Source organism: Crotalus tigris, unplaced genomic scaffold (assembly GCF_016545835.1).
Source record: "Crotalus tigris isolate CLP2741 ecotype Arizona unplaced genomic scaffold, ASM1654583v1 scf7180000019840.826796, whole genome shotgun sequence".
Lineage (NCBI taxonomy): Eukaryota > Metazoa > Chordata > Lepidosauria > Squamata > Viperidae > Crotalus > Crotalus tigris.
Genome location: NW_024097735.1, coordinates 794075 through 820752, shown reverse-complemented (window position 1 = coordinate 820752; position 26678 = coordinate 794075). Strand labels below are relative to the sequence as shown.

At 44.7% G+C, this 26678-nt stretch overlaps 1 protein-coding gene across 2 annotated transcripts in view; it reads left to right on the top strand.

The window, feature by feature from the left end:
* Positions 1–1235: 1235 nt before the first annotated feature.
* The window catches only part of RELT (RELT TNF receptor), a 38734-nt gene continuing 13291 nt past the window's right edge, over positions 1236–26678 (top strand). The window contains exons 1-5 of one of the 2 annotated variants that reach the window (XM_039364741.1): positions 1236–1927; positions 11408–11503; positions 18184–18297; positions 20193–20371; positions 26234–26319. In XM_039364741.1, the coding sequence (XP_039220675.1) occupies positions 1874–1927; positions 11408–11503; positions 18184–18297; positions 20193–20371; positions 26234–26319 (529 nt within the window). In that variant the 5' untranslated portion in view covers positions 1236–1873. Of the gene's footprint in view, positions 1928–11118; positions 11304–11407; positions 11504–18183; positions 18298–20192; positions 20372–26233; positions 26320–26678 lie in introns of those variants that run through there. The other variant, XM_039364740.1, reaches the window with a different exon arrangement.

Sequence of the window (26678 nt, the reverse complement as noted above, 5' to 3'; positions counted from 1 at the left end):
GAACTGGTCATATTTTTCTGTGCCGTTGTAACTTCAAATGCTCGCTGAATGAATGATTGTAAGTCATGTTTGCAGGGATAACACAGAGAACATAACACATTCAAACCAGCCTAACAGGCTTGCAAAGGTAGTCTAAAAGAAACCGGCATTATAAGAGGCAGGATAGAGTGAGGACCGTGTTTTGCAAAATGTTGTAATAACAAGGAAATGTTGCTGTGGATCAGAGGTCTTCAAACTTGGCCCTTTATGGCTTGTGGACTTCAACTCCCAGAATTCCCCCCCCTCTCTCTCTCTCCCTCTCTCCCTCCCTCCCTCTCTCTCTCCCTCCTTCCTCTCCCTCCCTCCGTCCTTCCCTCTCTCCTTCCTTCCCTCCTTCCCTCCCTCTCTCCCTTCTTCCCTCCTCTCCCTCCCTCCCTCTCTCTGTCTCTCTCCCTCCCTCCTCTCTCTCTCTCCCTCTCACTTCCCCCTTCTCCCTCCCTCTCTCTCTCCCTCCTTCCTCTCCCTCCCTCCCTCCTTCCCTCTCTCCTTCCTTCCCTCCTTCCCTCCCTCCCTCTTTCTCCCTTCTTCCCTCCTCTCCCTCCCTCCCTCTCTCCCTCCCTCCTTCCCTCCCTCTCTCTCTGTCTCCCTCCCTTCTCCCTCTCTCTCCCTCTCACTTCCCCCTTCTCCCTCCCTCTCTCTCTCCCTCCTTCCTCTCCCTCCCTCCCTCCTTCCCTCTCTCCCTCCTTCCCTCCCTCCCTCCCTCTTTCTCTCTCCCTTCTTCCCTCCTCTCCCTCCCCTCTCTCTCTCCCTCCTCTCTCTCCCTCCCTCCCTCCTTCCTCCCTCTCTCTCTCTCCTTCCCTCTCTCCCTCTTTCTCTCTCCTCCTTCCATCTCCCTCCCTCCCTCCTCTCTCTCTCTCTCTCTCTCTGTCTAGTTTTTCAAGTGTCATTAGGGTTCAGAGATTGCAGGGAGGCTGGGAAAATAAAGGAAGGAGGGGGGAGGAATTAATAAATACCGGTAGTCCTTGAATTATGAACTGAGCCCAAAATTTACATTGCTAAGGGAAGCAGTTAGGCGAATTGTGCCCCATTTTACGATCTTCCTTGCCACAGTTATTAAGTGAATCATTGCAGTTGTTAAGTGAGTCACACAGTCGTTAAGTGAATCTGGCTTCCCCCATTGATTTTGCTTGTCAGAAGGGGATCACGTGACCCCAGGACCCTGCGACCGTCATAAATACGAGTCAGTTGCCCAAGCGTCCGAATTTTGATGACGTGACCAATGGGGATGCTGCAAGTTTTGTAAATGTGCAAAACGGTCATAAACGATCCCTTTCTTCAGTGCTGTTGTAACTTCGAACAGTCACTGAATGGACGGTTGTAAGTCAAGGACTAGCAATAGAAGCCATAAAAACTTTATTCATAAATTCGGAGCGTCTCGTCCTGAGAGGGATGCCTGGAAGAAAAGTTTCAGATTCTTCAAGGAAATTACACCCCAGTAAGCCCAATCATTAAAAAAAAGGCTGGGGATTTTATTCCGGTTTCCAAGAACCTGTAGCAGCTGACCCCCAAATCTGGCATTGAAAGCAATTCCTAGAAATTTGTGCAATTCTTCCTCGCTTGCCTCTTGAGATAAAACGCCTCCGATTTGCAATTTGGTTGAAATTGTTTATGGAAATCCTCAATTCTTCCCTTTGTGACACATCACTGAGCAGCTTCATCCTGCTCTGGGAAGAGCACGCCCCAAATTTCCTGGAAAAGCCTTCTTTTAAAGAGAAAAAACATTATTATTGTTTTTCACATGCAGCCCTAATAACGTCAACCTCAGACCGGGCCAAAATCCAGTCCAATTCGACCTCTGTGTGAATCCATTCCAGTTAGCTGGTGATAAACCCAGATGGTTCTCAACTTACGATCACAGTGGGAACCAGGATTTCCATTGCTAAGCAAGGTGTGTGTGTATTAAGTGAGTTGTGCCCGATTTTGCAAGAATAGAATAGAATACAGAATAAAGAGATAAAAAGAATGGGATGGGATGGGATGGGATGGGAATAAGAATAGAATAGAAGAATAGAATAGAATATAGAATAGAATAACCAATGAATAGAATAGAATAGAATAGAATAGAATAGAATAGAATAGAACAGAACAGAACAGAACAGAACAGAACAGAACAGAATAGAATAGAATAGAATAGAATAGAATAGAATAGAATAGAATAGCAGAATAAAGAGATAAAAAGAATGGTATGGTATGGTATGGGATAGGATAGGATAGGAATAAGAATAGAATAGAATATAGAAGAATAGAATAGAATAGAATAGAATACAGAATAGAATAGAATAACCAATGAATAGAATAGAATAGAATAGAATAGAATAGAATAGAATAGAATAGAATAGAATAGAATAGAATAGAATACAGAATAAAGAGATAAAAAGAATGGGATGGGATGGGATGGGATAGGAATAAGAATAGAAGAATAGAATAGAATATAGAATAGAATAACCAATGAATAGAATAGAATAGAATAGAATAGAATAGAATAGCAGAATAAAGAGATAAAAAGAATGGTATGGTATGGGATATGATAGGATAGGAATAAGAATAGAATAGAATATAGAAGAATAGAATAGAATAGAATACAGAATAGAATAGAATAGAATAACCAATGAATAGAATAGAATAGAATAGAATAGAATAGAATAGAATAGAATAGAATAGAATAGAATAGAATAGAATAGAATATGGAATAAACAGATAAAAAGAGTGGGATGGTATGGGATAGGATAGGATAGGAATAAGAATAGAATAGAATATAGAAGAATAGAATAGAATATAGAATAACCAATGAATAGAATAGAATAGAATAGAATAGAATAGAATAGAATAGAATAGAATAGAATAGAATAGAGCTGGAAGGGACCTTGGAGGTCTTCTAATCCAGCCCCCTGCTCAAGCAGGAGAACCTATACCATCTCACACAGGTGATTGTCCAGCCTCTTCTTAAAAACCTCCAGTGATGGAGCGCCCACGATTTCTGGTGGCAAGCTGTTCCACTGGTTGATTGTCCTCACTGTCAGGAAGTTTCTCCTTAATTCCAAGTTGCTTCTCTCTTTGATCAGTTTCCAACCATTGTTTCTCGTTCTTCCCTCTGGTGCTTTGGTGAACAACGTGACCCCCCCTCTTCTTGGGGGCAGCCCCTCAAATACTGGAACGCTGCTATCATGTCTCCCCTATTTCTTCTTTTCTTTGGACTAGCAGCCAAATCTAAGTCCCACAGTCGTTCTTTGTATGTTTTAGCCTCCAGGCCTTGGATCATCTTAGCTGCTCTTCTCTGCACTTTTTCCAAACTCTCAACATCTTGGCCACTTTAAGACTTGCAGACCTCAATTCTGGGAGTTGCAATCCTCAAATCTTAAAATAACTAAGGTTAGAGAGCCCTGGCTTACGACAGCGGCACAGAGGGAAAAATCCCAAGTTCAGTCACTTTCTTGATTGCAAACTTTCAAAATAAGCTCTTTGCAGAAGCTCAGTTCATGGAGCCTCGTTATCTCTGGTGATGGTGCCACCTTGACCTCCGTTTTCTGACTCACAACTCTTCTTGACTTCCCAGAAGGGGACACTGGCCTAATTACACAACCAAGCAGCCATTTCTGGGGGAGTTGAAGCTCGTCCCCCCCCCAACCCGGGGGTCACCCCTGGGTGGAGTCTGAGCAAAACATCCTTTCCTGCAGGACCAAATCAGATCTTTGCATTGCAACTCCTTGCAAGTTCCTTCCAGTCTCCTGAGGCTGATAAGTTGGCAACCTTGTCTCTCAACTACGAGTATTCTCGACTTACAACCCTTCGCAACGGCCACGAAGTGAAAAAGGGTCATAAATCCCTTTTTTCAGTGCTATTGTAACTTCAAACAGTCACTAAATGAACCGTTGTAAGCCGAGGACTACCTGTATTCCCGAGACAGTTGTATGGAGGGAGGGTTGTTGGCAAAAAGAGGTCTGAAAAGTCAAGATGGCAGCCACAAGCAAAGCCCTGCCCTGTTTTGGATGTTTGTAAACCAGGATTAACTGCTTGATGGGATGTTCCAGCATCTCAGGGACTGCCCCAAAGAAGAGGGAGTCAAGCTATTCTCCAAAGCGGCTGAAGGCAACGGATGGAAACTAATCAAGGAAAGAAGCAACCTAGAACTAAGGAGAAACTTCCTGACAGTTAGAACAATTAACCAGTGGAACACCTGCCTCCAGAAGCGGTGAATGCTCCAACACTTTTTAAGAGGAGACTGGACAGCCAGTTGTCTGAAATGGTATAGGGTTTCCTGCCTGAGCAGGGGGGTGGACTAGATGACCTCCAAGGTCCCTTCCAACTTTATTACTATTACTATTACTAATCTGGAGTGGTTTGTTCATAAACTGTTTTTTTATAAGAAGTCCTTGATTTCTATTTCTATTGCTAAGGAAGAGTCGGTTGTTAAGTGAGTTTTGCTCCATTTTACGACGTTTCTCGTCCACCGTTGTTAAGTGAATCCCTGCAGTTGTTAAATTGGTAACACAGTTGTTAAGTGAATCTGGCTTCCCCCCATTGACTTGGCTGGTCAGAAAGTCACAAAAGGGGATCACATGACTCCAAGACAGGGCGAACGTCATAAATACGAGTCAGTCGCCAAGCATCTGAATTTTGATCACGTGACCACAGGGATGCTGCCACGGTCATCAAAAGAGCTGGGATTCTGGGAGTTGAAGTCCACACATGCTGGCTGGGGGATTCTGGGAGTTGAGGTTCACCCCTCTTAAAATGGTTGAGGTTGGGAAATGCTGCCCTAGGTGTCGCTAAGTAAATGCTTTAAAGTTGAGGATTATCTGTATTTTCAAGTTAGTCCCTAGCAGAGGGATCGGCAACCTTGGCTCTTTTATGACTCGTGGACTTCAACTGGCTGAGTTGCTGGCTGAGGAATTCTGGGAGTTGAAGTCCACGAGTCATGAGGGGGCCATAGTTCCCCCATGCTGGATCAGGAATTCTGGGAGTTGAAGTCCTCAAGTCATGAAGGGGCCATAGTTCCCCCATGCTGGATCAGGAATTCTGGGAGTTGAACACGAGTCACGAAGAGGGCCTTAGTTCCGCCATGCTGGCTCAGGAATTCTGGGAGTTGAAGTCCGCAAGTCATGAAGGGGCCATAGTTCCCCCATGCTGGCTGAGGAATTCTGGGAGTTGAAGTCCACGAGTCATGAGGGGGCCATAATTCCCCCATGCTGGCTGAGGAATTCTGGGAGTTGAAGTCCTCAAGTCATGAAGGGGCCATAGTTCCCCCATGCTGGATCAGGAATTCTGGGAGTTGAAGTCCACAAGTCATGAAGGGGTCATAGTTCCCTCATGCTGGCTCAGGAATTCTGGGAGTTGAAGTCCACGAGTCACGAAGGAGCCATAGTTCCCCCATGCTGGCTCAAGAATTCTGGGAGTTGAAGTCCACGAGTCATAAAAGAGCCAAGGTTGCCTATCCCTGCCCTAGCACAATGCAGGTGAAGCTAGCCATTCTCCTAGTTTCCCAACCTCATCAAAAACTTTGTGGCTTGTTAGGTGCATTTTCAACAAACCAGAGATCTTTTGACAGAGGATCCCGGGGCGAAACAATTGGGGCTGCTGTTCTTAGCATTATTTTTCCCAGTGGTGAGGTGCCAGGTGCTAAATATTCCAGGGTAACAAGATCCCCCGAGATTGATCTATTCTTATCCCTAGAATAAGGTAGCTTTCTCTGAGCACACACGGAGCGATCTGGGCTGTGAGCTTGCAAACTAGCAAACCAGGATGTGATCTTGGTTTTCGATGGCTGGCTGAAGGGTTAATTTAGATTGGGAAGAATTGCTGGCTAGGGGATTCTGGGAGTTGAAGTCCACCTCTCTTAAAATGGCTGAGGTTGGGAAACCCTGCCCTAGGAGTTTAATATAATTAATCCCCTGTTCACAATTAAGAAATACATGCTTGCTGGGGGATTCTGGGAGTTGAAGTCCACACATTTCTCCTAAGGCAGCATGTTTGAGAAAGACCCAGGCCTTTTTGCAAAGGGGGGCATAAAAAAAGTCAAAAAAGATGAGGTAATCAATGCCCCACCCCCTTTCAGGTGCACTGTAAAGGGGGGGAACTTCAGTTGCATGCCTTATTGCCGCCATCTTGACTTTTTTGACCTCCAGGCAGAGCAAAGGGGTTGGTTTTGCACAAAAATGAGACTGACCTCAATTGGGGCCATAAGCTGAGGACTATCTGCAGTTCCAGCGTCCCAGGTCACACGATCGTGACCTTCCCCGCAGAGCGCACTTCCACCGAGTAAAATCAATAAGGGAAGCTGGCTTCACTTAATGACCGCAGGATTCAATTAGCAACTGCCGCGGTCCTCTTAACAACTGTAGCAAAAGAGGTCATTTAAAAAAAAAAAATAGGAGAAGCTGGTTTTGTTTAACATCCCTATGATTCTCCTCAGAACCGCTGTGATTTACTTAACAATGGTGGCAAACAGGTAGTAAAATCGGATGCAACTCCCTTGCTTATCGATAGATATTCTCGCCCCAATAATGGTCATAAGTTGAGGACTCCCTGTAGTTCTGTGAATGAAAAAAAACCCCACTCTTCTCTGGGAGATGCTTAATTAATTGGACGTGATTTGCATCCAAATTGCTGGGCTAGACAAAAAAAAGGTCGTAATGCCTCATTAACGAGTGAGCATCGGTTTTCTGTTAAGCAGTCCAGTTCTCCAGGGATCTGGGATGCTAAAGGCGGTGTGGTCTTTCCCAGTGGCTGGCCTCTCTGGGGGATGATGGGTACTGTCATCCCAGCGCATTTCAAGAAGAGACTTCAATTTTGCAAGCCAAGCCCAGCACGCTTTGCTTCTGTTTGGCTGAGTGTGCAAAGCGGTTTCAAACAAAGAGGGGCGCCCTTGGACTTGCAGCGGTCAAGGGAAGCGTGGACTTCATTTCCCAGCATGCACGGCAAGGATGGATGCTCTGGATGCTGTCCTGTGATTTACCTCACGATTTACCTCACGATGGGCTTGACTAGCTTGTTTGCTGTATATTATAGAGAGATGTAAAATATATTTATAAATAATAATTGTATTACTTATATTTACATTTATTTCTAAAAAACAACAGGTAGTCCTCGACTTGCGACCGCAACTGAGCCCAACATCTCTGTTGCTAAGTGAGACAGTTGTTGAGTCAGTTTTGCCCCATTTTACGACTTTTCTTGCCACATTCGTTAAGTGAATCACTGCAGTTGTTTAGTCCTACGGTTGTGAAGCGAATCTGGTTTTGACTTTGCTTGCCAGAAGGTCACAAAAGGGGATCACGTGATCCCTGGGATACTGTGACCGTCATAACTCTGAATCAGGTTGCCAAGTGTCCGAATGTAAATCACGTGACTACAGAGATGCTGCAACGGTCATAAGTGCGAAAAACGAGTCATGGGTCATTTTTTTTCCAGTGCCGTTGTAAGTTTGAACGGTCACTAAACGAATCGGATGAAATCTGTCTCGGCCTCAAATGGCCCTAGGGCCGGGGAAGGCAACCTTGGCTCTTTTACGACTCGTGGACTTCAACTCCCAGAATTCCTGAGCTAGCCATGAAGGGGCCATAGTTCCCCCATGCTGGCTGAGGAATTCTGGGAGTTGAAGTCCACGAGTCATGAGTGGCTATAGTTCCCCCATGCTGGCTCAGGAATTCTGGGAGTTGAAGTCCATGAGTCATAAAGAGGCCATAGTTCCCCCATGCTGGCTCAGGAATTCTGGGAGTTGAAGTCCACGAGTCATGAAGGGGCCATAGTTCCCCCATGCTGGCTCAGGAATTCTGGGAGTTGAGGTCCACAAGTCATAAAAGAGCCAAGCTTGCCTACCCCGGCCCTAAGGGTTATCAACTACGAGTAGTCCTCGACTTACAACCCTTCGCAACAGTCGTAAGTGGGAAAAATGGTCATCGGTTCCTTTTTTCAGTGCCATTGTAACAGTCACTAAATGAACTGTTGTAAGTCGAGGACCAGCTTTACCAGTTTGTGTCAACGTCTCTGACTCCATTTTGGACCCCTGATGCACAGTTCCCTCACACACACACTCCTATTCTATTCTATTCTATTCTATTCTATTCTATTCTATTCTATTCTATTCTATTCTAATTCTAATTCTAATTCTATTGTTCCATTCTAATTCTATTCTAATTCTAATTCCAATTCTAATTCTATTCTATTGTTCCATTCTAATTCTATTCTATTCTATTCTATTCTATTCTATTCTATTCTATTCTATTCTATTCTATTCTATTCTAATTCTAATTCTAATTCTATTGTTCCATTCTAATTCTATTCTAATTCTAATTCCAATTCTAATTCTATTCTATTGTTCCATTCTAATTCTATTCTATTCTATTCTATTCTATTCTATTCTATTCTATTCTATTCTATTCTTCTTCTCTGCGCAATTTGCTGCCTGCAGCTGCACCGCAGCACGTGGCTTAAGTCAGACTGAATAGCGCAGCATTTCTTTAAATAGCAGGGAGAGTGAGCCAGGAGGGTTTTTTTGGGAAATGACTTTTTGTTTTGGTTTAAAAAAAAAAAAAGCCTCTCTTGTGATCGCTTTGAAGGTGACTTTGAGGCGGTTTGGCTTGTGTTTCAGGGAGAATCGGTATCCAGCCGGAAATGGCTCCTTAATAAAAAGGAGCGTTTTCTGCTCCTGGAGGAGGGAGGGGGGAGAAAACCCCTGGGCTTAGGGCCGTCTTCAGAGCAATCAGGGTCACTCGATACTGAATTTGCTTGTGGAAGACAGAAGAGAAAATTCATATTTCGGGGTGGAAAAGAGGTGTAAGGACCCACCCCACTTTGCATCTTAAGAAGACAGAACTCTTGGAATAATTCTTCCAACAGGAATCCTTTATTAAGAGAAAATGGTTGTAGGCATGCTAGACAGGACTTGGGGTCCAAGCTCTCCCATTCAAGGTTTTAAGGGGTTCCCCAGTAGTCCCACCCAATCAACCCCCCTTCCAGTGATAGTTTCAAGTATCACAATTCCACTCCCTTTCTTCTTTCTTCCGTCTGGATGGAGACTTCAGATAACTACATGAAAGGCAATTACTCTCCTTTGGTATGCTAACACTTCGAGGTTACAATAAACACACATTCAGCATTTAGCTCTTTGAAGTGTAAAGAAGGAAGTGAGGGCCATAAAGCCCCTTTGTTCTCCCCCTTCTCTCCCTCTTATGGCAGAATCCAGAGAAGGCAGAATTGGGAGTTTTTATATTTGATAATTTAAAGATGAAATATAATTGGATTCTGACAAGAGGGGTGCTTAGTGCTTCTCTGAGCTGGGAGGTTTTCTTGCCGACGTTTCGTGACCCATCTAGGTAACGCCATCAGTGCTAGAAGAAGGGGGGAGGAGAAGGAGGAGGAAGATTGTGGGGTCCTTGGTGCTCTCTGAGCTTGGTTGTTTCCTTGCAGATGTTTCATGACCCAACTAGGGAACATCATCAGTTCTAGAAGAGAGAGGGGATTGTGGAGGAGGAGGAGGAGGAAGAGGAGGAGGAGGAGGAGGAGGAGGAGGAGGAGGAGGAGGAGGAGGAGGAGGAGGAAGAGGAATGTGGGGTCCTTGATGCTCTCTGAGCTGGGTTGTTTTCTTGCAGACATTTCATGACCCAACTAGTTAACATCATCAGTCTAGAAGGGAGTGGGGTTTGTAGAAAGGAGGAGGAGGAGGAGGAGGAGGAGGAGGAGGAGGAGGAGGAGGACGACTGTGGGATCCTTGGTGCTCTCTGAGATTGATGTTTTTCTTGCAGACGTTTCATGACCCAACTAGGTAACATCATCAGTGCTAGAAGTGAAATGGGGCTTGTTCTCTCTTTTATATATATGTGATTTGCCTTATCAGTCTTGATGATAGTTCTTTGATCAGGCTGCTGCTTACTGTTAGCTTGCTTTTCTGAGTTGGTCGTTCCTTGATTGGGCTATAGTTCATTTGATTGTTGATCTAGTACGTCCTCAACTTACAACCACAACTGAGCCCAAAATTTCTATTGCCAAGCGAGACGGTTGTTAAGTGAGCTTTGTCCCATGTTAAGACCTTTCTCGCCACAGTTGTTAAGCAAAACACTGCAGGTCTTCAGAGCAATCAGGGTCACTCAATACTGAGTGACACTGCAACCGTCCTAAGTACATGCCAGTTGCCAAGTGTCCAAATTTTGATCATGTGACCGTGGGTATCAGTATGAAAACAATCCTAAGTCCCTTTTTCCCGTGCCGTTGTAACTTTGAACAGCCACTAAACAAGTCAACAAGGTATTGTTCCGTTTTCTAGAGCCTGATGTAACAAGGTGTTGAAGGAAGAGTCTTCATAGTGGTTCAGTCCAAGCCGGGAATAAACAAAACGGCAACTACTTTAGAAAGAAGGTTGCAGTTTATTGAAGAGGAGACCCCGACAGGAAGATGGCTCTGGAAGAAAAGAGAGAGAGAGAAAAAGGGGCTGAGCACATGTGGGGAGTGGCTGTTTATACCCTCTGGAGCATTTTGTTTGGAGTTGTTTCCTGTTCCTCTTTGAGGCTTTGTATTTCCTGTGTCATGTACTTTGACCTGAGTCTGAGTGTGCCTCTTTGGCATTTGTGGTTTAATCCTATTATGTCCTGAATTAGAGGTTTTTTTTTGGGGGGGGGGGGAAATTATGTAGATTTTAGGTGTCTTTGTCTTCCTAAGCTTCTAGCTGGAGGCCTCCAGCCTTCCTGAATGGATTATCACATCTGCATTTCTACAGAGCTGGTTTCTGCTTGGCGGAGAGAGACTTGGGCCTGCTTTTCTGCCTCTTTAAGATCCTTTGAAGAAATATATTTTTCTGCCCTTTTAATATTTCCTTCTCTGGGGGCCTGACTTCCCACAAAGGTGTGTATGTATGTGTATGTATATATATATATATATATATATATATATATATATATATATATGGGCTTTGGCATTTTGACTTGAAATTCCTAAGATGGACTTTCCTTTCTCAACTCTGAGTTGATCTCAGGGTCCTGTTAATGCTGGGGCATTTAGCATCTTGTGATGGGGGATGGAGGCGGTGGGGGGGGGCTTAGAAACTATCATTTGGAGCTGGAAGGAAGGAAGGAAGGAAGCTTGCACATGTGGCATTTGCTGCATTCAGTATCAATCACACCCACGGGAAACCAGACGGTTCCCACACACAGCTGGAAGCCCACAACACCTCTGATTTCCTTTCCTTTTAACTTAATCATCCCCAGAAAAACTTCCTTTGCAGAGATAAACAGCCCAGCTCTCCGCCCCCTTCCAAAATAACATGTAAGATGAAGGTAAACATAGACCACGATGGAGAGACAAACCACCATTTGGAAGCAATATAAGGTTTCTGAGCTGGCCCTTCTCGCAGTTAACGGGTCTTCTCCTATCCTTTCAGCCTACCTCGGAAGATTTATCTGCCTCTCCTGTTGCTCTGAAAGTGGACAAAATGAAAAGGCATCCGGATTTCTGCTGGGCGATCAGTCTCCTAACTGTAAGTGTCCCTTCCTTTCTGCAGAGGTGTGTCTAGCGGCGGCTGGGAAGGATGGGTGTTGAGCTACTACCCCGCGAGATGGTATCGGTGGCTCTCGGGAAGCTAACGGCTGGATTAATCGTCGCCCTCGCCGCAGAGTTTTTCAAACTTGGCCGCTTTAAGAAGGGGCGGACTTCAACTCCCAGAATTCCCCAGCCAGCGTGGCTGGCTGGGGAATTCTGGGAGTTGAAGTCTGTCCCTCTTAAAGGGGCCTGCTCTGAAACAGGGCAGGTTGGTGATCATCTGAATCAAAATGGGGTGAATTGGGGGAAGTGTGTTAAATTCAGGGGGTGGGTTTGGGCTCTGCTATGGGCCCCATTGCTCTCTCTGCGTAGCTGTTTCTTTGTTATTTCAGCTTTCCCAATGGCTTCCTCCCTCCCTTCTTCCTTGTCTTCTTCTTTTCTTTTTCTTCCTTCCTTTCTTTCTTTCTTTCTTTCTCCTTCCCTCATTCTTTCTTTCCTTTCTTTCTTTCCTTCCTTCCTTCCTCCTTCCCTCCCTCCCCCGTTTTCTTTCTTTCTCTTTTCCCTTTTTTCTTTTTCTTTTCTTTTTTCTGTCTGTCTGTCTTTCTTTCTTTCTTTTTCTTTCTTTCTTCCCTATCTTTTTCTTTTTTCTTTTGTTCCCTCCCTCCCTCCCTATATTCTTCTACTTTTTTCTTTCTTTCCTTCCTTCCTTCCTTCTTTCCGCCTTCCCTCATTCTTTTCTTTTTTCTTTTCTTCTTTTTCTCTTTCTTTCTTTTCTTCCTTCCTCCTTCCCTCCCTCCCTCATTTTCTCTCTTTCTCTTTTACCTTTTTTCTTTTTCTTTTCTTTTTTCTTTTTTCTGTCTTTCTTTCTTTCTTTCTTTCCTATCTTTTTCTTTTTTCTTTTGTTCCTTCCCTCCCTCCCTCCCTCCCTCCCTCCCTCCCTATATTCTTCTCCTTTACTTTTTTCTTTCCTTCCTTCCTCCTTCCCTCCCTCCTTTTCTTTCTTTCTCTTTTCTCTTTTTTTCTTTTTTCTTTTTCTTTTCTTTTTTCTTTTTTTCTCTCTCTCTTTCTTTCTTTCTTTTTTCTTTCTTCCCTATCTTTTTCTTTTTTCTTTCCGTTCCTTTCCTTCTTCTCCTTTACTTTTTCCTTCCTTCCTTCCTTCCTTCCTTCCTTCCTTCCTTCCTTCCTTCCTTCCTTCCTTCCTGTTGCTATTATGCCCACAGGAAAAAAAATGACGATAAAGGTTATCTATCTATCTATCTATCTATCTATCTATCTATCTATCTATCTATCTATCATCTATCTATCATCTATCTATCCCTATCCACCCACCCATCCATATCTATATCTATCTCTCCTTCCCTCCCTTCCTCCCTCTCTCTTTCCTATCATCTATCTATCTATCTATCTATCTATCTATCTATCTATCTATCTATCTATCTATCTATCTATCTGTCTATCTAACTATTTAACTATATATCTATCTATCCCTCCCTCCCTCCCTCCTCCAATTTGCCCTGAAGATGTGTAGACAACTCACAGGCAGCAGAGGGTTTCTGCTGACTTGGGCGGATCTCAGAGTTTGCTTATATGAAGTGTTAGCTCCTCTATTTTGAAAGATTTCAACACAAATAGGTTTGGAATTTCAGCTGTGTCAACACTCACCTCAAAATTACAGTGTAGAAGCTCATCAAAGTAAACTGCAGTTTTATGACTCAGTTAAAAAAAACAGCTCCTAAAAATGTGCCATGCTAGAGCAGGGGTCTCCAAACGTGGCAACTTTGTGGACTTCAACTCCCAGAATTCCCCAGCCAGCCAAACTAGGCAACGTTCAGACCTGGATTGCCTTCATCTCCCAGAATTTACTCAGCCAGCACAGCTGGCTGAGGAATTCTGGGAGTTGAATTCCAAAGTCTTAAAGTGGCCACGTTTGGAGAGCCCTGAAATAGACCCTGCCTAATGATCAGAGGTAGAACCACCATTCTGCCAACTGCAGCCAATTTACAAAGTATCAGGAGCAGGTAACCTACCTTGTTACAACAGGTAGAAATTACAGTTAAAAAAAACTATTTTACAACCTTTCTTGCCACAGTTATTAAGTGAATCACTGTACTTCTTCGGTCAGCAACTTGGTTGATGTGAATCTGCCTTCCCTGTTGACTTTGGTTGTTGTTAGAAAGTCGCAAAAGCAGATCACATAACCCCGGGACACTGCAACCGTCATAAATATGAGTCAGTAGCTAAGTGTCTGAATTTTGATCATGTGACCCTGGAGGTCATAAGTGGGAGAAATATTCATAAGTCCCTGTTTTTCGGTGCAATTGTAACTTTGATTGGAGAATGGAATGGAATAGAATGGAATGGAATGGAATGGAATAGAATAGAATAGAATATGGAATAGAATATGGAATAAAATATGGAATAGAATATGGAATAGAATATGGAATGGAATATAGAATTGAATAGAATGGAATGGAATGGAATAGAGTAGAATAGAATTGCAGAATAGAATAAAATAGAACAGAACAGAATAGAATAGAAATATGGAATAGAATAGAATAGAACAGAATAGAATATGGAATGGAATATAGAATGGAATGGAATGGAATAGAGTAGAGTAGAGTAGAGTAGAGTAGAGTAGAGTAGAGTAGAGTAGAGTAGAGTAGAGTAGAATAGAATAGGAATATGGAATGGAATATAGAATAGAATGGAATGGAATAGAATAGAATAGAATATGAAATAGAATAGAATAGAATAGAATAGAATTACAGAATAGAATAAAATTACAGAATAGAAATAGAATAGAATAGAAATACAGAATAGAATAGAATTACAGAATAGAACAGAATTACAGAATAGAATAGAAATAGAATAGAATAGAATAGAATTACAGAATAGAATAGAATAGAAATACAGAATAGAATAAAATTACAGAATAGAATAAAATAGAACAGAACAGAACAGAATAGAATAGAATAGAATAGAATAGAATAGAATAGAACAGAGCTGGAAGGGACCTTGGAGGTCTTCTAGTCCAGCCCCCTGCTCAAGCAGGAGAACCTATACCATCTCAGACAGGTGATTGTCCAGTCTCTTTCTGAAAAATCCTTTTTGAAAATAAACAGATGGTTGTAAACTGAGGATTATCTGTACCAGCATCAGGGATAATTGAATTTTGATTCCTGCTCTATAGCCAGGGGTAAGAATTTAAATTTAAATCACCTCCTTAAATTCCATCTTCCTCCTCAGATTTATCCTTCTACCCAGTATCTGAATCACAGGATTTCTTAGCGTGGAAAGTTGGCCCACGTTGGAAGAACTGAGTCACAGCAGTGGAAAATTAAAGGGCACCCACTAAGCACAGGGGTTGCTAAACTGGCCCTCTTACTTAAAGAGGAGCCAGCATTGTGCTGCAGCTGCCAAAAAATGCCAATGCAGTCCTAGGCTGCATTAATTAACAGAGGGATAGAATCCAGATCACATGAAGTTCCACTACCTCTTTATAAAACCTTAGTAAAACCATACCTGGAATATTGCATCCAGTTTGGGTCACCACGATATAAAAAAAAAAAATGTTGAGACTCTGGAAAGAATGCAGAGAAGAGCAACAAAGATGATCAGGGCACCGGAGGCTAAAACATATAAGGAACGGCTGCTGGAATTAGGTCTGTCTAGTTTAATGAAGAGAAGGACGAAGGGGGACAGGATAGCAGTGTTCCAGTATCTCAGGGGCTGCCCCAAAGAAGAGGCAATCAAGCTATTCTCCAAGGCGCCTGAAGGCAGGACAAGAAACAACGGATGGAAACTCATCAAGGAGAGAAGCAACCTGGAACTAAGGAGAAACTTCCTGACAGTTAGAACAATTAACCAATGGAACAACCTGCCTCCAGAAGCGGTGAATGCTCCAACACTGGAAGTTTTAAAGAAGAGACTGGACAGCCATTTCTCCAAAATGGTATAGGTTTACCTGCCTGAGCAGGGGGTTGGACTAGATGACCTCCAAGGTTCCTTCCAACTCTGTTATTCTGTTATTCTATTCTCCAAAGCCCCAGAAGGCAGGACAAGAAGCAACAAATGGGAACTAATCAAGGAGAGAAGCAACCTAGAACTAAGGAGAAATTTCCTGACAGTCAGAACAATTAACCAGTGGAACAATCTGCCACCAGAAGTTGTGGGTGCTCCAACACTGGAAGTTTTTAAGAAGAGACTGGACAGCCATTTGTCTGAAATGGTATAGGGTTTCCTGCCTGAGCAGGGGGCTGGACTAGATGACCTCCAAGTTCCCTTCCAGCTCTGGCATTCCCTATTGTGATTAAAGGACTGGAGGCTAAAACATATAAGGAACGGCTGCTGGAATTGGGGATGTCCAGTTTAATGAAGAGAAGGACCAGGGGGGACATAATAGCAGTCTTCCAATATCTCAGGGGCTGCCCCAAAGAAGAGGGAGTCAAGCTGTTCTCCAAAGTGCCTGAGGGCAGGACAAGAAGCAACGGATGGGAACTCATCAAGGAGAGAAGCAACCTGGAACTAAGGAGAAACTTCCTGACAGTCAGAACAATTAACCAGTGGAACCACCTGCCACCAGAAGTTGTGGGTGCTCCAACACTGGAAGTCTTTAAGAAGAGACTGGACAGCCATTTGTCTAAAATAGAATAGGGCTTCCTGCCTGAGCAGGGGGTTGGACTAGAAGATCTCCAAGGTCCCTTCCGATGGTGTGATTCTCTTCTTCGCACAGATGATACAAAGCTGGTGGGGAGGACTCTGGTGGCCTTGTCCGCCATTAGGAACGATTCTTCTGCAAATGATCCCTCCCTCCCTTTGCATTTTCCTCCCACGTGCCTCAGCCAGGAGTTGATTTAGGGAGAAGGGTGACTGCAAAGTTCATTCTTCCACATCCAAATGATTTGCAGCTTTTAAAGGTTGCAGAACTCAGCCAGGCTCCTTTGTGGCTTGTTAACTTGCTGAGGTTTGGCATCGATCGGGGAGTGCAATTCTCAAACGGTTCAGTTCAGGAACATTTGTAGACGAAGGAAAAGACCGATGGTGGCCGAGAAGCTTTAGCAAGCAACCCCTTAGCAAGAAATCCCAAAGGTGCTTTTGCAAAAGGCAAACTGGATTTTGTTTTTTCCCTTGAAGACGTTTCGCTTCTCATCCAAGAAGCTTCTTCGGTTCTGACCGAAGGAAAGGAGTCAGCCAGAACCGAAGAAGCTTCTTGCGTGAGAAGGGAAATGTCTTCAAAGGGAAAAAAATGGAGTCCAGTTGCCCTTTGGGACAGCCATGATGTGTCTCCGCACAAGGAGTCGGTGTTGGAAATAGATCACCTCTTTTCTGGGCATGACTAGAGGGCAAACGCAGAAGCGAGGGTCCCAGCTGTCTTCAGCTGTGGAGCAGTTGAGTTGCAATCCGTGGGACTGCATTCACACAACACGCTAAGCTTAGCTAAGATTCAGTGGGGGGGGGGTTGAGGTTTCTTGGGCTGTTCGAATCTAAAATGCTATTGCATATTTGTTCGTGGTTTGTGTCAAAGCTCGGGCAACTGTGTTAATTCAATACCCATGTGAAGCAGGGAGGGAGGGAGGGAGGGAGGGAGGAAGGAAGGAAGGAAGGAAGGAAGGAAGGAAGGAAGGAGCAAAGGAAGGAAGGAAAAAGGAAGAAAGGAAGGAAGGAAAGAGGAAGGAAGGAGGAAGGAAGGAAGGGAAGAGGAAGAAAGGAAGGAAGGAGCAAAGGAAGGAAGGAAAGAGGAAGAAAGGAAGGAGCAAAGGAAGGAAGGAAGGAAAGAGGAAGGAAGGAAGGAGCAAAGGAAGGAAAGAAGGAAGGAAGGAAGGAAAGAAGAAGGAAGGAAGGAAGGAAGGAAGGAAGGAAGGAAGGAAGGAAGGAAAGAAGGAAGGAAGGAAGAAGAAAGGAAGGAAAGAGGAAGGAAGGAAGGAGCAAAGGAAGGAAAGAAGAAGGAAGGAAGAAAGGAAGGAAGGAAGGAAGGAAGGAAGGAAGGAAGGAAGGAAGGAAAGAGGAAGAAAGAAAGGAGCAAAGGAAGGAAGGAGCAAAGGAAGGAAGGAAGGGAGGAAAGAGGAAGGGAGGAAGGAAGGAAGGAGTGGGTGTGAGGGAAGGGGAAGAAGGAAGTGAGGGAGGGATGGCTGTAGAGATGGAGGAAAGAATGGAGAAAGGAAGGAAGGAACAAAGGAAGGGGAAGGAGGGAGAGAGATGTATGGAGAAAAGGAGAGAGGGAGAAAGGAAAGAAAGAAGGAAGAAAGAGAAAGAGAAAGAAAGAAAGAAAGAAAGAAAGAAAGAAAGAAAGAAAGAAAGAAAGAAGCTCCTACTTTGATCAAATACATCCTTTGCAGCAACCATTTGCAAGTTTCAAGGAAATACAGAACCATGGAAGGATGGAAGAGACCCTGGAGGCCTTCTAGTCCAGCCCCCAGCCCAAGGCAGGAAACCTTACACGGCATCTTTCTTTAAAACATTAAGTTTTCAGAGTCCTTCGGTTCTACTTGAGGAAAAGCAATAGCTCTGCATTGCAGTGCATTGGACAGGCCGGAACGAATCAATAAATACCCTTGATCGTTTCTGCAGAAAATAGACATCTTTTCCCTTCTGTTCGTCCCTCCTGGATCCTTCCCTCCTAAGGGGGTGATGCTAAAAGAGAATCACAAGCTTTCTCTCCTCTCGGCTTTTTTATTTTAGGCTCTCTGTTGGCACCCAGCGTGGGCTCAAGCCTGTGGGGGCCAAGAGTATCGGGGCGCGGACGGTCGCTGTGTCCTCTGCCAGACGTGTCCAGCTGGAGAGGAGCCCGACAGAGTGAGTAAATGGTCTTTCCAGGCCTCCGCAGAGGCTCTCCGTTAACACAGCATCATCTTTTCCGTAGAAGCACTTTAGTGGCCCGTGTGAACTCGGAAAGTGGGTCTGTTTGACCCAATTGGTGTTTCTCAACTTTGAGGATTTGTGGACTTCAGCTCCCAGAATTCATGCTGGCTGGAGAATTCTGGGAGATAATTCACTACCCAAATGAAGGAGGGGGGAGTGGGGAAGGAAGGAAGGAAGGAAGGAAGGGAGGAAGGAAGGAAGGAAGGAAGGAAGGAAGGAAGGAAGGAAGAAAGAAAGAAAGAAAGAAAGAAAGAAAGAAAGAAAGAAAGAAAGAAAGAAAGAAAAGAGGGAAGGGAGAAAATGAGGAAGGGAAAGTGGAAGGGAAGAAGGAGAGAGAGGAGGAGGGAAAGAAGAAGGGCAGAGAGAAGGAGGAGGAAAGATGGAAGACGGAAAGAAGGAAGGAGAAGGAAGGGAGAGAATGAAAAGAAGGAAGGAGAGAGGGAGGAAGAACAGAAGGAGAGGCAAGGAAGGAGGAAAAAAGAAAGGAGAAGGAAGGAAGGAAGAAAAAGGAAGAAAGAAAGAGAGAGAAAGAAAGAGAGAGAAAGAAAGAAAGAAAGAAAGAAAGAAAGAAAGAAAGAAAGAAAAGAGGGAGGGGAAGGGACAAGAGAGAGGGAAGGGAGAAAATGAGGAAGGGCGAGTGGAAGAGAGGAAGGAGGGGAGGAGGGAAAGAAGAAGGGCAGAGAGAAGGAGGAGGAAAGATGGAAGACAGGGAAAGAAGGAAGGAGAAGGAAGGGAGAGAATGAAAAGAAGGAAGGAGAGAGGGAGGAAGAACAGAAGGAGAGAGGCAAGGAAGGAGGAAAAAAGAAAGGAGAAGGAAGGAAGGAAGAAAAAGGAAGAAAGAAAGAGAGAGAAAGAAAGAAAGAAAGAAAGAAAGAAAGAAAGAAAGAAAGAAAGAAAAGAGGGAGGGGAAGGGACAAGAGAGAGGGAAGGGAGAAAATGAGGAAGGGCGAGTGGAAGAGAGGAAGGAGGGGAGGAGGGAAAGAAGAAGGGCAGAGAGAAGGAGGAGGAAAGATTGGAAGATAGGGAAAGAAGGAAGGAGAAGGAAGGGAGAGAATGAAAAGAAGAAACGATAGAGGGAGGAGGAACGGAAGGAGAGAGGCAAGGAAGGACGAAAAGAAGGAAGGAAGGAAGGAAGGAAGGAAGGAAGGAAGGAAGGAAGGAAGGAAGGAAGGAAGGAAGGGTATTCCTGGCGATGCTACCATCATCGTTGGTTTGGAGAGGGAAGATATTTGCTCTGTGTAACTATGAAAGTGGCCCTGAACACTGAAAGGGCAAGCGTATAAAAGAGAGCAAACCCCCACCCCCCTCCTAACACTGATGACGTTATCTAGTTGGGTCATGAAACGTCTGCAAGAAAACCACCCAGCTCAGAGAAGCACCCAGGACCCCACCACACGAACCCCAATTACTGAGTTTGAGGGACGCCTTATCCCAGCCGAGGTGCCGTCCTTCCTTTAAACCAGTGGTTCTCAACCTTTTTAATGCCGCGACCCCCAACCGGTCGTAAGTCAAGGACTACTCAACGGGTGCAGCCCCATTTGCAGAATGGGGCTTTTGGCGGGCTCAGCAGGGCAGAGACAGCCTGGACAATTCCTATTGGCTTTTGAAAGCCAATAGAATTAGACTCTATTCAAGAGAGTCTATTCTATTGGCTTTCAAAAGCCAATAGAATAAAAGGGGTTAGCACAGCTAAGGAAAAGGGGGGAAAAATGGCGGACTGCGTTGTTTGGCGACCCCCGTGAAATGGTCGTTCGAGCCCAAATGGGGTCCCGACCCACAGGTTGAGAACTGCTGCTTTAAACAATGTTTTTCTTTCATTTCCCCCACAGAAATGCGGTTACGGTGCAGGATTAGGGATGGCCTGCAAGCCGTGTCCGGCCGGGTCCTTCTCTCCCACCTCTGGGCTGGGATTCTGCTCCTTGCATACTCCTTGCGAGGCCAAGAAGAGGGTCCACCTCCACATCGGAACGGCGACTGCAGACACTTGGTGTGGTGCCTGCTTACCTGGGTAAGTTCTCACCTGCACCTTTCCTTTCCACTTCTTTTGCAAGAAAATGTCTTCTCCTATCTCCAGAGAAGCTCAGGGAAGGAAAGGTCTCTGAGAAATGGAGAAGGTCATCTAGAATCAGTGGACACCTGGTTTGGGATGTTGCATCACGGTTCCGACAGATGAAACTCTTCAAAGAACTTTGAGGCATTGTTTACCTTAAAGAATCTTTATTCGAGCAGCATAGCATCGGCACGTACATAGGCCAAGCCAAAATCTGAATTCCCCTCCGCTTGAGTTCATAGTATCAAAGCACAATTCTTTCCTCCAATTAGGCAAAAAACCCCAAATGTACAGGTATAGTAGAGGGAGTACCTTGCTCAATGGTAGTAACTGTGAGAGGGACCTTGGAGTCCTAGTGGACAATCCCTTAAATAGGGAGCCAGCAGTGTGCTGCAGCTGCCAAAAAGGCCAACACAGTGCTGGGCTGCATTAACAGAGGGATAGAATCAAGATCAGGTGAAGTGTTAATACCACTTTACAAGGCCTTGGTAAGGCCACACTTGGGATCCTGCATCCAGTTTTGGTCACCACGATGTAAAAAAGATGTTGAGACTCTAGAAAGAGGGCAGAGAAGAGCAACAAAGATGATTAGGGGACTGGAGGCTAAAACATACCTGACAGCCCCGAAGAAGCGCCAATCAGCTGGAAAGCGGCACTGATCCTGGCGCTTCCACTAAGCCCTGACAGCCCTGCAGCTCCAGCCGTCTCTCGCTCAGGCTTGTGCGGTGCTGCCCCCGGTTCAGCTCATTCCCCTCCCCTACTACCCGTTTTCTAGGATGGTCACGTACCACCTGCCAGGTGCCAATGTACCACAGGTGGTACCCGTACCCCTGGTTGAAAAGCCCTGATCTAGACTGGCCTACATCCAAATCCTGCAACCGTTCTTTATATATGGTTTTCTCTCCAGGCCTTTAATCCTCTTTGTTGCTCTTCTCTGCACTTTTTCCAAAGTCTCAACATCTTATTTACATGATGGTGATCAAAACTGGATGCTGTATTCCAGGTGTGTGGCCTTACTACGGCTTTATAAAGCGGTGCTCCTACTTCACCTGATTTTGATTCTCAGTTTATACATCTAAGAATTGTATTCGCTTTTTTGGCTGATACAAAAAAAAAGGAATGCATAGGGAGCCATAGGGAGCCCGCAATGGCCCTAAGTGTGAAAAAACGGTCATAAGTCTCTTTTTTCAGTGCTGTTGTAACTTCGAACGGTCACTAAAGGAACTGTTGTAAACTGAGGACTGCCGTATGCAACTTGGAACAGAAAACTCTCCCAGGGCTAGAGATTAAAACTGTGCAGAGATTTGGGCTCTGCCTCGATCTGCTTTGGCCTCAGTGACCTCCTGCCTGGTGTGCTGAGTGTGCCAGGATCCCCACAGTTCTTCACACATGTCTCCGTCATGTGCCTGCACACACCCACACACCCACACACAGACCTGCTTCTGGACTTTTTTTAGCTATCCACTGCAAAGGGATGGGGCTCGGCTGCCAGCGCTGGTGAGGTATTCTCCTTCTCGTCTTTCTCGTGATCTTCGTGGCCGCCCACTGACCAACTCACTCCGGGGGCTGCGACCAGATTCCTAGATTCCTTGCATTTTTGCGCGGAGCAGCTGCAGAAATCAGAAATCTACTTCCTGCTGACCTCTTGGAAGATTACAGGCAGTCCTCAACTTACAACTGTCTATTTAGTGACTGAAGTGACCACGGCACTGAAAAAACGGCTGTTCGTCACACTTACGACCGTTGCAGCATTCCTGGGTCACGTGATCAAAATTCAGACTTGGCAATTGACTCACATTTATGACGGCTGCATTGCAGCATCCCAGGGGGTCATATGATCCCCTTTTAGCGACCTTATGACAAGGCCACTAGATGGGGAAAGTGACATTCCCTTAACAACAACAACAACAACAATAATAATAACAATCTGGCTGACTGTGCAATGATCCTCAATAATAATAATAATAATAATAATAATATGATATGATAATAATGATGATAATAGTAATAATAATGATGATGATGATGATGATCATAGTAATAATAATAATAATGATAATAATAATAATAATGATGATGATAATAATGATATTGATAATGATGATAATAATAATGATGATGATGATGGAAGGGACCTTGGAGGTCATCTAGTCCAGTGGTTCTCAACCTTTTTAATGCCGCGACCCCCAACCGGTCGTAAGTTGAGGACTACTCAACCAGTCATAAGTCGAGGACTACTCAACTGGTGCAGCACCGTTTGCAGAATGGGACTTTTGGTGGGCTCAGCAGGGCAGAGACAGCCTGGACAATTCCTATTGGCCTTTGAAAGCCAATAGAATTAGACTCTATTCAAGAGAGTCTATTCTATTGGCTTTCAAAAGCCAATAGAATAAAAGGGAGTAGCACAGCTAAGGAAAAGGGGGAAAAAGAAAAAAATGGCGGACTACGTTGTTTGGCGACCCCCGTGAAATGGTCGTTCGACCCCAAATGGGGTCCCGACCCACAGGTTGAGAACCACTGGCCTAGTCCAACCCCCTGATACTATCTTAACAACTGCAGCGATTCACTTAATTCTGCGCTCGGTTGCAGTCATAAGTCAAGGACTACCACTACAGGTGGTCCGTGACCTAGACTACAATGGATTCTGAAATTTATGTCGCTAAGCGAGACCGTTGCTAAGTGAATTGTGCCCCCTTTTGTGATCTTTCTGGCGGCTTTTGTTTTGTAAATCACTGCAGTTGTGAAGGGAGTCACCCGGTGGTTAAGTGAATCGGCCTTCCCTGTTGACTTTGCTTGTCAGAAGTTTGCAAAAGGGGGTCAACGTGACCCCCCCCTCGGGATGCTGCGACCGTCGTAAAGATGAACCAGTTGCGACGCTTCTGTATTTTGATCCCTCGACGCTAGGAATGCTGCAACGGTCGTAAGTGTGAAAAATGGCCGTAAGTCACCTTGCTCAGTGCCGTTGTAACGGTCACTAAACGGACTTTTGCAAGCCGAGGACGGCCTGTCGTGTTTTTCTGGCCCTCGACCAGGATCCTTACCAGGACTGCAAGTTACTAACTCCCTCTTTGGGGCGGCCGCTGAGAATAGCTTGACTGCCTCTAAGAACTAGATTGTTGGTGAAATACTTGAGGTGGCTTTTATACAGATAGTCCTCAACTTATAACCACAATTGAGCACAGAATTACGGTCATTAAGCTGTTAATCGGATCCCCATGCGACTGTCCCCAGTTTGATGATCTTTTTGGCGTTGGCCATTCAAGTGGACCCACTGTCTATAAACCCCAATTTCCATCCCAAAACATTGTACATTGTGGTGATGTGGCCATCTCATGTGCAGCAGACATGTGAGAATTGCAGCATTTTGTTCGGAATTCCAGGGTGGAAAAGGTTGAGAGGGTTTGAGTGAGTCACCACAAAATCTGGCTGAACTCAGCTGGGCCTGTGTAATCCAAAGCAGGAGATATGATCTCTTCTTAGTCATAATTCCCACTGCTGACTCCAGAGCCAAATTGGGCTGACAAATCAAAATCTCCCATTGTGATTGTGTTTCCTGAACTGGGCCCAAGTGCATGTCTCACTTGATCCTGAATAAGGCATTCTCTGCAATAGAGTGAATGGTAATTTTATTTCATGTGTCTTTACATCTAGGCCCAGTCCCCAGAAAGACATAATTTACAATGCAGGTAGTCCTTGATTTACAACCGCAATATGGACATTGCTAAGCGAGGCCATTGTTATTGGCTGCAGTCCTTAAGGCAGGGGTGTCAAACTGCCAGCCTGTGGGCCAGACGCATCACGTGGAAGCTGTGCCCACCCCATTGCCGGCAATGGCAAAACTGGCCCGATACGTTGTGCAACGTCATGTGACGTCACAAGTTTGACATGCCTGCCTTAAGGGAACCATTGTAGCTGTTAAGCAAATTGCATAGTTGTTAAGCACATCTGGCTTTCCTCTCTTGGCTTTGCTTGTTGGAAGCTGGGACACTGTACAGTATCACTCAAGAGAGTACGTTCATCAGTATCTGAGGGGCTGCCCCAAAGAAAAGGGAGTCAAGCTATTCTCCAAAGCGCCTGAAGGCAGGACAAGAAGCAACGGATGGAAACTCATCAAGGAGAGAAGCAACCTGGAACTAAGGAGAAACTTCCTGACAGTGAGAACAATTAACCAGTGGAACAGCTGGCCACCAGAAGTTGTGGGTTCTCCATCACTGGAGGCTTTTAAGAAGAGACTGGACAGCCAGCTATTTGAAATGGTATAGGTTTCCTGCCTGAGCAGAGGGCTGGACTAGATGACCTCCAAGGTCCCTTCCAGCTCTGTTCTGATTCATCAGTTTCAAACATTACTGAAGCCCAACATTACCATAGTTTGTAAGCATATATGTAAGCAGAGGCGGGGGGGGGGTAGAGATATAGGTAGGTAAGTGGATGGATGGATGGATAGATAGATAGATAGATAGATAGATAGATAGATAGATAGATAGATAGAGATAAATGATAGAGATAGACAGACAGACAGATGAGAGAGAGAGAGAGAAGGAAAGATGAGATATAGATAGATAGACAGACAGACAGACAGACAGACAGACAGACAGACAGACAGACACAGACAAATGAGAGAGAGAAGGAAAGATGAGATATAGATAGATAGATAGATAGATAGATAGATAGATAGATAGATAGATAGATAGACAGACAGACAGATGAGAGAGAGAAGGAAAGATGATAGATAGATAGATAGATAGATAGATAGATAGATAGATAGATAGATAGACAGAGAGACAGACAGAGAGACAGAGACAGACAGACAGACAGACAGATGAGAGATGAGAGAGAGAGAAGGAAAGATGATAGAGATAGATAGATAAATAGATAGATAGATAGATAGATAGATAGATAGATAGATAGATAGATAGATAGATAGATAGACAGACAGACAGATAGATAGATAGATAGATGATGGATGGATAGATGATAGATACAGATAGATGAGAGATGAGAGAGAGAGAAGGAAAGATGATAGAGATAGATAGATAGACAGACAGATGAGAGGAGAGAGAAAGATGAGAGAGAGAAGGAAAGATGATAGAGATAGACAGACAGACAGACAGAGATGAGAGAGAAGAAAAGATTATATATAGAGAGAGAGAGACAGACACAGACAGACAGATGAGAGATGAGAGAGAGAGAAGGAAAGATGATAGATAGATAGATGGATAGATAGATAGATAGATAGATGGATGGATGGATGGATGGATAGATAGATAGATAGATAGATAGATAGATAGATAGATAGATAGATAGATAGATAGATACAGGCAGACAGACAGACAGACGAGAGATGAGAGAGAGAGAAGGAAAGATGATAGAAAGAGAGAGAGAGAGATTATGGGTGGATGGATAGATGATAGATAGATAGATAGATAGATAGATAGATAGATAGATAGATGGATGGATGGATGGATGGATGGATGGATGGATGGATGGACGGATGGACAGACAGATGGATAGACGATACATAATAGAGAGATTTTTTTATATGTATATGTAGAGAAAGAAAGAGATAATAAGCAGAAAAGACTACCTATAATCAAAACATTCGCACTGATTTATGGCTGAGTTGACTCAGGCAAGATCTCTGGGTGCCATTAGCCCCCCCTTTTCCCCAGAATGCAAGACGGGGGGGGGGGCTGTCCCTTTCTCTGACAAGACGGTCATGGAAACCTCCATCTGCTCCTCCTGGTGGACATTTTGATGTTCTCCCCGTTTCTTTGCTCGCCCGAGATTTTTTCTTACGTCTCCTCTTTCTGCTTCCCGCAGGTACTACAGTCCAGAAGGGGAGACGGATCCGAGGAGCCCGTGTCTCCCTTGCCTGGCGGCCCCCAGTGGGGTATCCGGATGTCAAGGTGAGAGCAAAGCAGGGGAGGGGGCTGCCTATCCATTCGAACGAGGGCTTGTCCATGCCCCGAGCCCATGAAGCTCCGCGGGACGTCATCACTATGTACCACCAGAACTAGCCCTTTCAAGTATACACGGTCCTCAGCCACAACTGAGCCCCATTTTACGAACCTTCTTGCCACGGTCGCTAAGCGAGTAACTGCAGTTGTTAAGTAAGTCACACGGTCATTAAGGGAATCTGGCTTCTCCATTGCCTCCAGAAGCGGTGAATGCTCCAACACAGGAAGTCTTTAAGAAGAGACTGGACAGCCATTTGTCTGAAATGGTATAGGGTTTCCTGCCTGAGCAGAGGGTTGGACTAGATGAC